Source organism: Nicotiana sylvestris, chromosome 5 (genome assembly GCF_000393655.2).
Source record: "Nicotiana sylvestris chromosome 5, ASM39365v2, whole genome shotgun sequence".
Classification (NCBI taxonomy): domain Eukaryota; kingdom Viridiplantae; phylum Streptophyta; class Magnoliopsida; order Solanales; family Solanaceae; genus Nicotiana; species Nicotiana sylvestris.
In genome coordinates this window covers 180896328-180909316 of record NC_091061.1, presented here as the reverse complement: position 1 = coordinate 180909316, position 12989 = coordinate 180896328, and the positions used below count along the sequence as shown (strand labels likewise).

The 12989-nt window shown below is 33.8% G+C and overlaps 2 protein-coding genes across 2 annotated transcripts; one reads left to right on the top strand and one right to left on the bottom strand.

The window, feature by feature from the left end:
* The first annotated feature begins 1071 nt into the window (after window positions 1–1071).
* On the top strand, window positions 1072–4887 carry LOC104222606 (uncharacterized). Its single transcript, XM_009773851.2, has 3 exons — window positions 1072–1485; window positions 3722–3880; window positions 4492–4887. Exons 1-3 carry the CDS (start codon window positions 1174–1176, stop codon window positions 4615–4617), a joined length of 597 nt encoding a protein of 198 aa, XP_009772153.1. The 5' UTR covers window positions 1072–1173; the 3' UTR covers window positions 4618–4887.
* Window positions 4888–7254: 2367 nt separating this feature from the next.
* LOC104222604 (mitochondrial pyruvate carrier 4) lies at window positions 7255–11256 on the bottom strand. Its single transcript, XM_009773849.2, has 5 exons — window positions 11070–11256; window positions 9227–9325; window positions 8922–8974; window positions 8029–8102; window positions 7255–7509 (listed from the first exon to the last, which is right to left on the bottom strand). The coding sequence occupies exons 1-5, from the start codon at window positions 11122–11124 to the stop codon at window positions 7458–7460; spliced, it is 333 nt and encodes a 110-aa protein (XP_009772151.1). The 5' UTR covers window positions 11125–11256; the 3' UTR covers window positions 7255–7457.
* Window positions 11257–12989: the final 1733 nt, after the last annotated feature.

Genomic DNA, 12989 nt, shown 5'->3' with positions numbered 1-12989 from the left:
ATAACCAAAATTAGACTTTTCGAAACCGCCCAATCATGTCGATTTCTCTTCGGTATCGGTACGATTCGGTTAATTTTCGGTATTTTTTTTTAATATCATGTAAAATTCACCAATAGAAGTAGAAATGCAATAACATACGTTCTTTTATCTGACTTAGCAAAACTCTCTAGACATTTTACTGTTTAAGAGGTGATGAATTAAAAAAAAAGATGGCTAGAGTATAGATCCATCAACTATTCTACAACACCGTAAAAAAAATCAAACAAAGGCAAAGAAAATATTAATCACACGAGTTGAAAGATATACCAAGTTGGGACTCAAGAATAAAGTTTATAGAAGATTAAATATTCAAAAAGATAAATCTAAATTGTATGAAAGGAAACATATTCAATACATTGTAGTTTGCTACTCATAATCGCTAGAATACTTTGTGTCTTGCTAATAAAGATACTTGAAATAAATTAGTTTAAGTAGAAGTAGCATAATAGGTTTTAGGAATTAGTATTTTGAGTTTAATTACTTGTTGGCTTGTAATAGTTTTCATAATTCCAAGACTAAAAAAAAATTCAATGCATTATTATTTTTAAACTTACTAAATAAATATATTTTCTTCATGTAAAATTTATTCGGTACGGTTCGATATTTTTTCGGTTTATTTTTATAAAATAAAAAACCTACCCTAATTATCGGTGTGGTTATAAATTTATATAAAAACCTACGGTTTCTTAAAAAGAAACCTAAAAATCGGTTCGGTGCGGTACGATTCGGTCGGTTTAATCGGTTTTCGAATATCCATTGACACTCCTACACATAGGTGATCACTAGAATATAAACATAGGCGATTTCATCAATAAAAAGAAAAAAGAAAAAAAATATGTAAAAGCAACAAAAAAAAATGCAAATATAAGATGAAAGGGTAAAATACAAATATAAAAGAAAAATATTTACCAAATGACTAATTATCAGTTTGACGGTTCAGATCGCTTCTAAATTCCTTATCGTATACCTTCTCACACTTGATAATTCCCATAGTCTACTAAAACCATGAAACGTCTCTCAGAAAGCGAAACTATAAATACCCGAAGATCAAAAAAATAAAATAAAACAAATAAACAAAATTCCGTATCGGAAAAGAATACATCGCCGTGAGTCACGACTGATCCGCCACCGTAAATGGAAGGAGTAGGAGCTAGATTCGGCCGGTCATCAACTAGATACGGTCCAACAACTGTATTTACCGGTCCGGTTCGTAGATGGAAGAAGAAGTGGATCCATGTTAGCTCAAACAAAAACAATCATCAAACGACGACGGCAGCTGCTAACGGCGGAGTTAACGGAAGTAGCGGCTCTCATCTCTTGCTTCTGAAGTGGAGACCTATTACTGCCAGCCAAAATAACAGTAGCGATGAAAAGGATGGCGATCCTAACAAAGACGAAGTCGTTCCGATCGAGGAACCACGCAAGCGAAAATTTAAGTTTATTCCGGTAATAAATTAATAATCTTTTAAGTTTTTATTTTTTTAGTTACCTAGTTTGAGTGCTTTTTAGAGATCAACCGTATGTATTTCCCTATATAGTATTTTTTTTATGACGTAGTGCCGGACCAGCTTGCCCGCATCTCAACTATTTCTACTAGCTCCCACCAGCACAAGTATCCGGTAAATATCCTCCAAGGAATAGACAGATGAAAAAAAAATCATCTTAGGTCCTATAAATTTATGATCTTTCAAGGTTTTATTAGTTTCTTTTAATTACTGAATTTGATTGCTTAGATCATTTGAGTATTTCCCCGATCTAATTGTATTAGTGTCTATAATTCATTTCTTATGTGTAATACTAATTGATAGGAACTCACTAGTAAGTACTATAAGATCTCGTGCATTGGAACCATACGCTTGCGCACAATGTTGAGCTATTTCAACAGTCTGTGGAGTTTGCTTTACTATTTCTTATTTTTGTTTTTGTTTTTTTCATGCTGTGGAATTTGGGAAATCAGATTACGGGGAATTGATTTGGTGTGGGACAGCTATTTGGGTATTGGATTTGTTAGAACAGGTTTAAGTTTTATACATTGAGAGTGTTTTTACGCTATCTAGTTACTTGAGAGCAAGGTAAGTGGCCTGCTACAACCAATTAAAATATAATGGAGTAACATTGTTAGTATATATATATATTTTAAAACCGTATTGAGGTAGGGATTTGAGAAAAATGTATAGATAATGTATTACTGGTTGGAATTTTGGAAAGAAGTGGAGAAATTGGTTTAATTGTTGGAGAGTAAGGTTTATGGATCTGCCTTATGTTTTGTGTAGATCTGACATCAAATGGCATAGCTGTGGGGCTGTTATATATTGCTTTTAATTAAACACCAAAGCGAATATCGTGGGTTTTAAATTGTGAGATTTAGGAAATTACAAGTTATTTAGGTTGTCAAGATGTGGATCTTTCAGTGATAAAAGAAAATGTAAAAATTTCCAACTCTGCTGAGGTGTAAGAACTACAGAACCATTGTACTTCTTAGGCTGCAAGTTTTTGATCTAGAAATTGGTTCTGGCATTGGATATATGTCTCGTTGATCGCTAAAAGATTTTTGAATAGTCATACCTACCTACCAGATAAAGAAGTAAGTTCTTGTTGACACTTGACGGAACTTTTAAGCCATCTTTTCATCTCCACTGGAAGCAATTTCTTTCCTGTCTCTCATCTAATTTTAAATCAAGGATGCAAGACTAAATCTTTCTCTTTGTCCGTCTCTCAGTTGCCCATTTACCTCTTGTTCATCAAATATGGCAGAAGCAGTAGAAGTATTCTTAGACCCCCATATGTTGTTCTCATGTTGCTTGGTGGTTTTTCATGTCAGTGTGGAGACTACCTATATGCATGAGAGAGGAGAGGGAAGCTAGCATAAGCTTTCAGAAATATGTTCTGGTTATAGTGAGTCTATTAGCAGAGAGAGAGAGAGAGAGAGAGAGAGAGAGAGAGAGAGAGAGAGACCGAGTGTGTGTACAGAGCTTGATACCTTTAATTACTGTTCCTGCTTTGTTAGTATTGACTCTTATGTGCTTTTTGTTGGTTGTTTGAAACCCGGAGAGATGATTAACTTGTAGAATTTCCTTTAGCAGCTAGGAGAAGCTATTATATTATGCACCATCTAGGTGTTATCTACTGGTCCCGTATTTTAGTACCTCTAAAGATATGCTGAGATTTTTGTGGCCAATTATGCAATTGAGATGAAAACGTTAATTTGGTTTCAACAGTATATTCCTCCAGTGATTATAAACCTCATCTTATGCCTGGTGGATGTAAGGAGGCAATGCCAAATTAAGTCAGAGCTGCTAATTAAGAGCATAGGGCTTGTCAATTTTCTGGTCGAAGAGCTTACTTGATCTTTCTTTCCATTGGGAATTAGAATATTTATCCTTCCCCATGTTAGTAATCGTCACTCATCATTGATAAGAATAGATACTACGCTTGTCACTTACCACACCTAATACCATTGGCATAGTGGTCTTGTTGTTGTACTTGAGTAATCTGCGGAATGCCTAAATATTTATTTTTTAATTTTTTCCCTCATCGGGGGTTGCTTCTGGTACGTCAGTAAGGCAATAGCTTTGGTTTTCGCTAAGTGATAATAATATTTATGTCTGACTGCATCTTCTTCATTAATCCCTAGCAAAAAAAGAAGTGATAATAAATTTCATTGTCAAAATGGTTGAGATAGATTGCTGTGCTTGAAGATCAAAAGTATGAGACGTCAGAACAAGATGAGGATGAAGCTAAACCTATGGAGGCTGATGCCAATACCGGGGAGCCAACATCTCAAGCTGATGGTTCTGATGAAAAACCTGACATCAACGATTTGCCGATGGAAGAAAATCAGGTACTTTAAAACCTTCCCCTCTCCCAACATGAAGAACTGTGATAGGGAAAAATGCTAAAGGAAAAAAGATAAGGCACATAACTGACTGTTGTAACATGTTTATTAGTTTGTTGTGTTCTCAACTCGTTATACAAAATGACTAGTATGAAACTTTTAAATGTGATTTGGGGAAGGCATGAAATAATGATTTAGTCTTTCATCGCTATTTGTTTTCCCAACTTTGAATCGAGCAGTGGACTTCATACAGCTTCACATTTGTGTGTTTGTGTAACACAGGGTCTGTTCGATTCGTGAAACAATTTCCTATCTCCATTCTTCCAGCATGTTGTAGCCTTTTTGCGTTCTCAAGTTTTTATATGATTTCAGATTGTTTTAGAAAAGTTGTTTAAAATTTTCTTTAGAAGTTGTCTTCTTTTTTAAGCAAACAAACAAGGTTTCCCCTTTCGCCTCTTTCATCTTCAAAGAGAACAATAAAAATTCTTTTATCAACCAAACAGTTTCATCTTTTCTTTGTATTTCTTTGGTTTGTTCTGTTCTTCCTGGTGTCATGTTCTTTAACTTTGTGAGTATAATGCCCATTAGTGTTTTTTAATTGTGCTTTAATGCATCAGGATACACAGGATAAACCTCCAGAAAGACAAGATTTAAATGAAAGCACTTTGGACTTGTCTTTAGGCTTGACAGGTCACGACGAAAATGACTCTGACTCGAAAAGGGATCAAACAAAAGAGGTTTAATTTGACAGATTGAACTCCAGTAGCACTGGGTCATGATATCTTTTCTGTAAATGCTGCTCGTATCCGTTGGACGTCTTAACTGAATTTGGTCCTCACTGTTGACAATGGCCTTGAGGTAATTGTAATGTAAAACCATTGTACTAGAATATACTAAGTAGAAAGTTTTTTCCCTGTTGACTGAGTTCACAATTTTTTTCTCCGGCAATGTAGTAAAACTCTATGACATTGAACTTCTTTGAATGAAATTTAACGTGCATCACATTGAAGAAATTGTTTGATTTCTTATATTCCACTTGCAAAGCTGTTGCTTTAATCTTTTGTTATAAGAAATAAGTTGGATGGATAAAGCAAACATTCCCTCTTTTAAGTGGAAAAGGTTGAGAGATGTGCTCATTATCCACCGTGTTTCGAACTGTGTGCTTGCTCAGGCGGATCCAAGATTTAATGTTTATGGGTTCCTGCAACGATCTCGAGTAAATTTTCAATAGTAACTTGGTTCATATTTAAACATTTATAAATATTTATTGATTTTTTGGAACACATTTATATTATTTGGACAAAAGCTACTAGGTTCACGTGAACCCGTAGATCGCAAGCTGGATCTCGAGGATTTCTCAAATAAAATGAAAAAGTAAAATAGGATGTACTTATAAATGACCAACACTTTGCAGTTTCTTCTCAATCATATATTTTTGTTATTTCAATTGCCATTTCCCCAAGTGTGAGATTATCCTTGCTCTTGGGAAGGCAGAAAAGAATTGAGGATCAGCGCTGCTTCATTTCCTATCCTATATATCCATTAAGAGCTACTTTTCGAATTTGGTGAAATATACTCCCTCGGGTCTATTTTAATTGATTTTTTGGCCCTTTTTTTGTGGTCCATAATATTCGATTTTTTCAGATATCAAGAAGGAATTAATTTCTTTTTTTCAAAGTTGTCTTTAAAGTAAAGAGCCTAGGAATATTTGTTATATTTCCAATGAACAAATTAAGGTTAATAAGATCAATTTTATTATTAATTAATGCTAAAAGACGGATTTCTTAATATGTGTGAAAATAACCAAAAAAATCAATTAAAGTGGACCGGAGAAAGTAGTATACACCATATTTCGAAAAATTACACTGTGTATATAAGTAAAACATTAATTTTAGATGTGTAAAATATATATTGAACACTCTTTGTCGGAATTTTTTTTTTAGTTCTTTCAAGTCTGAACACCCTTGGAAACATTTCTGGTTTCGCCACTGCATGTAAGCTCAAATGTAGTGAAATAAGTTAGCATAAAAGCAAAGGGACCATAATTAGACAGCTTAAACTAGTAGTTTTGTGGATAATGACGTTGTGGAGTAAACACTTCTTGTAAATATAACTTGAGCTTTACAAAATCTTATCAAAGAACTTGAGCTTTACATTTTTTGAATAGAAGAAAATCATGAGATTTCGACCATAGAATATTAACCAAAGGGTTCGACACATCATGATTAAGGAATGAAGATCACCATTCAACGCAAATTAGTTAAGAATGAACATAATATAATCAAAAGACCAACTGGAGATGTCAATTAATTGCGATTAAGATTTATTGTTGTTACACTATTGTAAAGGTTCATGTTTTGCCAAGAGTCCTTTTAATTGGTATAACATAGTATTTTTTTATTGAACAAGATTTCGCCTCGTCACATACGATTCTCGAATCACCCGCTATACCATTTGTGGTCCATTTTCATTCTCTTCCCTGCCCAGAAAGAGAATCAAAGAAAGGTAGCTTGCTTCTCTTTTGGATGGATATCGACTTACCATAATGCCTTCTTGGTCGAAGACTCCTTGTTGACTAGTAAGGAGTAAGGACACAGGAAGCAACAAAAACTTGCATGAAGGACGTTTTCTTCTCTGTCCTCTCCTCTCCAAAAGATAAGGGAGAGACTGCATCCCTTTCGTTCAATAGCTCTTTTGGTTTCCAAAGGATTACGCGCACTTCGACTTATGCAGATAAAAAGAAATCACCTAGCGTATGCCTCCACTAAGTTTTGACCCTAAGACTTCATGGTTCTCCTCACTTTATTTTTGGCATAGAATAGTGCTTCAATGTATGCCTAAGTGAGAGGTTTAAAGACATAAGTTTTAAAGAACTCTTAGTTTGTCCTAAGATAAATTATTTAGTATTCAAATGAATAGTCCGATGCTTATTTCTCAGATACCGTCATCGCTTCTTCTCTAGAAAAAGTAGTTCACGGCCCGTGGGCTTTCTACCTCCAATATATGCAGCATTGCTCGTCCAGAATGAATATGTAAAAGATTTATATACTCAAGCTCAAGTAGTTTGACACTGAAGAGTTGATTGATTGACATTGTCCGAGACAAGCAAAAAGTTAGTTATTTTTTCATTTCATAAACTAACTTTTCTATCTCTTGCTTTCTCTACTTACTAAAAACAAAAGGGCAGCCTGGTGCACTAAGCTCCAGATATGAGCGGTGTTCGAGGAAGGGCCGGACCACAAGGGTCTATTATATAGAGTCTTACCCTCCATTTCTGCAAGAGGCTATTTCCACGGATTGAACCTATGAACTCCTGATCACATGACAACAACTTTACCGGTTACGTCAAGGCTCCCCCTTCTACTTACTAAAAACAGAAGTCTAAAAACATGATGCCATTCTTTCTTCCCATAATCTACAAAGAAATTTCAGATTATCAACTGTGATTATGCACCCAATCACTTATCAAATCACCACATGAACAGTGGTAAGTATATCAGAAGCAAGTATAGAGAAAAAGGACTAAACATCAAATTGTATTCAAAGCTCAGGAATTCAATAATCCTGACTAATAACAATTTCATCATCCTTCTTTAGCTACCACAGGTTGCTCCTCCTCGTTAAAATAATCATGCCTGAACCGAGACAAGCGAAAAGTTAGTTATAGCTTCACCGAAAAATGATGATGTTATCTACAAATTATCTACAAAAAGAAGCTAATCAAACGAAAAACCAAAGCTATAGAAATTTTCGATATAATATCATCGGATTCCCTTTCATCAGAGGCGGATCTAGGATTTCCGGAGGATGGGTTCACCATTACTTTAAAAAAAAAAAAAAAAATTAAACAAAAAGGTTGGTAGGGGATTCGATCCCCTGACCTTAAGGCTATTGGAAATAAGAGACAAAAACCAGTTCACCACTTCATCTATTTTGACCATGGGTTCCATCAAATATATATATATATATATATATATATATATATATATATATATATATTTTGGCCAAATTATGTACATCATATTTATACTTTAGCCCGAGGACCACGGGTTCACGTGAACCATTTTTTAGACTGTAGATCCACCTCTGCCTTTCATGAACATTTGCAAAGTCTTTTAATGATCTTCATATAGTAATGAGACAGAATGACTCACCGAACTTTTCGCGAAAGTTGATATATGCCTGTTCCAGCCATTGCCACATTTACACTGAAGAGGTTCCAGTTTTTCTGCAATTTAGAATTATCGATCACAAGATAAAGAGAGGACGACATCAGAAAATCAAGAAGCTAATGAAAGAAAAAGATGTCCAAGTTAAAGGAAAAATTGCATCAAAGTGGCTTTAACATTCTTAAAACTTTAATGCCGCTCTTCAAACGGCTATATGTCCTAAATCCAAATAATACTAACATGGAATGCTATTAGGGTTGTTGCTTCCTTTAACTGTTTTTGAGCCAAGCTTATGTTGGAAATAGCCTCTCCACCTTCATAAGGTTGAGGTAAGGTCTGCATACACATTACCCTCCCCATACCCCACTCGTGAGATTTCACTGGGTTTTTCGTGAGATTTAACAGGGAATGCTATTGAAAAGATAAATCTGGCAAAGGACAATGCCATGGAACTATGCTATAGCAACCAGTTAAATAGTGTAACTTACATTTCTATGACGTAATTAGTGATGATACCCTACAATTGATTGCGTGAAAGAAGTCCTACTAAACTAAAGAAGCAGATGAAGCATCGGGTCTTGGAGAAGAATAAGATCACAGAGCACAGCAAACCGCTAAACCATGTGCGTGTAATTTCTCGCCTATCATGAGTTTGACTATTTATTTATTCTCCTTTGTAAGGTAAAGCCCTAGAGTAAAGTGTTAGGTCTGGTGATAATGGATTTTAACAATGTAAGAACTTGCAATGAATGTGAAAAGGATATACTTTAGTCTACAATTATGTACTAAAACCGTTATAGAAAATTCAGCTGAAGAAATAGAAAGGATTTATTTGTCTGTCCATCATACTCTAACATCCAGAGTAATATTGAACTTACCGGAGTAATTACCAAACTATAGCGAGACCAGATAAGTCCAGTAGCTGTAACAGCTGCAATAACCAAAACAGCTTTTCTTATAAATAAAACCAAACAGAAACACAAAAGCCTAACCTATCTAACTAATGGAATATAGCATATAATGAAAAGTTTAAGTTTGACGAGAAAGACCAATTATGCATATTGACATCTGGATTCATGATAGATCAAGAGACAAAGAGAAAGAGGGAATATCCGGAGCTAATCACAGTAAAAAATACAAATGATTGGGAGAAGGAGAAAATAATAAACAACATGAGACAAACCTATTTGCTGGGGTAATGAAATCTTTTCAGGAGGCTTAGCAAAGTCAGCGATATTTGCTATACTGATGCCCCACTTGAAGGTTGGTGCCCAGAAATGAACTAGAAGAGCACAACGAGTGAATGAATCGGCAAACAAAGAAAATTGAAAAACACAAGCATACCAACTTCAGCTGCTATATATAAACAAGGAAAAAAGTAAGTCTGTACACACTTTGCAATTTGCATGGCAGTAGAGAAAGCTCAAGGAACAAAATTTGAACAACTTGAGCCAAGCATTTAAATGATTTCCAACGTCCATCCATCATAGGAAAACATCCATACATTGTAGAGTCAGAAAATTTTGAAGAAAGAATTCGTCAACCTATGCATAAGTCGATTAACGACAAACGAAACGTTTCAAGAGTGGCTAGGGCGCTTGGGCAGCTGCACTTCTTAAGAATGCATAGACATTTAATTTTACATGTCCGCAGTCCATAGTTTTTAAAGAAAATGTTTTCCTACTTTTTTCAAGTGCATTCTCTGATCATACAGACATCACAGATATCAGCTTATTTTCTTTCTGATTCTTGATGAAAATCCCAGCTTACTTTCTTTTCTAACATAAGCTACAAATGACTATTGATTTAACCAAAAAAAAAAAAAAAAAAAAAGAGAGCCACAGCTGTACTAGTCCAAGCTTGCGAGACTCGAGAAGATATACGAGTAAAGAAAAGAGTACGGTTAGACATTGTCTATGTTATCTACAGAAGTAGAGTGTGAGAATAGCTCTAGGAGCAATCTTCTTCATTTTTTCCTCCGAATGCTTTCCTTTCTTCAGGAGAAACAGCCTTTCAAAAGCATCAATTTCTCAGGTTCTTATCAAAAGATAACCAAGGTTCTTTTCCCTCTCTCTTTCTCTCTTGTTAAATAAGCATAACATCGGTTTTCTTTACTGTCTCGTTTCTACTTGTAAGCATAATTGCTATCTAACTGCCCGAGAATTTTTGCAATGACCAAGCCAACCAGACTCCTTCCTCTCTATCTTTCTTAAGCCGAGGGTCTTCTGGAAACAGCCTGAGGCTACCTTCTTCAGGATAAAGTCTGCGTATATTCTACCCTCCCCAGACCCCACTAGTGGGATTACATTGGGTTTGTTGTTGTTGACCAAGCCAAACAGACTAGCCAAGACCTTTTTTTTTTAATCGAAAGGTTACATAACAGTGGAGTATATCTCCCTGCACCTACTGTGAATGAAACATACTTCACAGTATGTATTAATTCCTTCATTCTAATTTGCAGCAACAAATGCATTACGTTATCCATCAATCAAACAACTATACCTCAATCTTAAACTAGTTGAGGTAAATTATGAATCTTTCACAAAAATTTCGCTATACTCGGGCTCATTTCATTCCAATACTAAACATATAATATAAAACTGAAATGACCTAATTTTCATTATTTCCGTTTTCAGCTGTCTATTTTTCCTTTTCTTTTCCCACTTTTTAGTATCGCAATTTCTACTTCTGTTAAGTATAATCTAACGACAGTACAATATAAAACCTAAAAATCTTTTAAAAAAAAAAATCTTTTCTTGTCATTTTTGTTCCCCTCTTCAAATAAATAAATAGGCAGACAGCCAAAAAAAATTTAAAATAAAAAATCAAAGTAAGACACACCCAGATGCAATATGGGATTTTCCAGAAGAATCATTAACTCAATCAGTTTCAAGATGCGATGATAAATTTGCATATCAAATCGGTAAAAAAGAAAGATCTAAATCTAAGCAAAGTTATAAAATTCAAGAAATGCAAAAAAAAAAAAAAAAAAAAAAAAAAACCTAGAAAAGGAAAGAAAAACTCACTGGTCTTTGGACCAGCAGGGTGATTCCATAGAGCCTGGAATTTTGAAGTCGCCATGAAAGGGAGAGATGCTGCTTCTGACTATTCTCTGTATAATAATATCTGTCGGATTATTATTACTGTAGTGTTTTATTGACTTTTTTTGGTTATCAAAAGAATGTTAAAATAGCACCATCTAACCAGTTTTCGGACTGATCATTAAAAAATAGCCAACATTTATCAAGTCAATGAAAAATAATCACTATTTTGCTGCAACCGAGATCGGTCCAGCATAATATACTGGAGTTCAGTGCACATGTGTATGAACTTCCAACATATTATCCTGGACCAGTATACTTTGCTGGCTCCAGTATAATATATTGGAGACTGGAGCACAGGTGCTCCAAACTCCAGTATATTATGCTGGATCGGTATATTATATTGAAACTCTAGTATATTAGACTGGAGTATTTTTCCGTATTTTGAACAGTATTTTTGTTCATATTTATCTTTACATGAAAAGTAACTAAATTTCGATTACTTTTAAAATTGTGGCTATTTTTGAATGACCACTTATAAATCTGGCTATTTTTGAATTTCACACCAAAAGAATTGTCAATTCATTAATTTAATAAATTCCTAGAATATAGTTTGACATTAACATTAAGGACACTATTAATATTAAATGGTTTGAGATAGTCCCACCTTCTTTTTGTTTTTTGTTATATTATGTGTAAGAAATTTATATATCATTGTGTTACTTTGACAATATTGGATGAACTTTTCAAAATGTTGTCACATACGTATCGAATATTTCAAAAAATGTATTGTCCTATTTTTTGAGATCTAACACGTATCTAATAATATTATCGAAGAATCCGAGCAATATAGACTACTTATAACATGTAAGTTTTCTTATTAAATTTGATGTCATACCTTAAAGGATAAAATAATAATTTATTATAACAATTTAAATTGTATAAACTAATATTATTAGTGTATATAACTTAAATATTTTTTTTTTCTTCTAATGGGGTAGTGAATTAATGTATCGGCCAAAGTATTGTAGTGTTGTTTGGTGGATCTATACTATAGGATAGTCATAATTAATTATAGGGTTTTTGGTTGGAATATTTGGAAATGTATTGCTATAACGTGCTTGCCTGTTTGGCTATAACTTTTGGTGGCCACTTTATATTCAATGGCAAATGCAGAAAAATATTTTGATTGGAGAGTTTCTGAAGGAAATATTGCAAATTAAATAATTTTAGGACCCGTTTGATCATAGATTTTGTCAAAATATATTTAAAGTTTTTTTGACAAATACATGTTTGGCCATTGATTTTATCAATATTTTGACAAATTCCCAGAAACCAAAACCCAAAACCTAAATCCCAGCTCAAGAGCTTATTTTGGCCCAAAATATCACTATTACATTTTTTAAAAATTATCTCAAACTTTTGTATTTTATAAAAGAGCCCACCATTTATTATTTTGTAACATTGCTACTTTGTCTTATCGGTCATCTGATAGTGTATTATGTAGTTCATCATAAAAATGATAATTTTGTTCCAAATTTATTTATGTTCAGGACTATGATTTGCGATAATATAATAAATGTTGTTGATAAAGGTATTGTTGGGTATTTGTGATAGTTTTTAGAACTTGTGTGTATAAGTCATGTTTCATATTTTTTTTTTTTAAAAAAAAGTGAAATATATTTTGAAAACTTATGTCCAAACATATTTTCATCTTCAAACCAAACTTCACCCAAATCAGATTTTCAAAATAAATTTGGAAATTTATGGCCAAACGCTAGCTTAGATGCTCATGTATCTCATGGCTCATAAATGAATGAATATTCATATGTATTGAGTGATATTTTTTTTTCATGTGTTTATATGATTCATTATTTTGAAGGGAGTCTTGGCGTAACTAGAAAG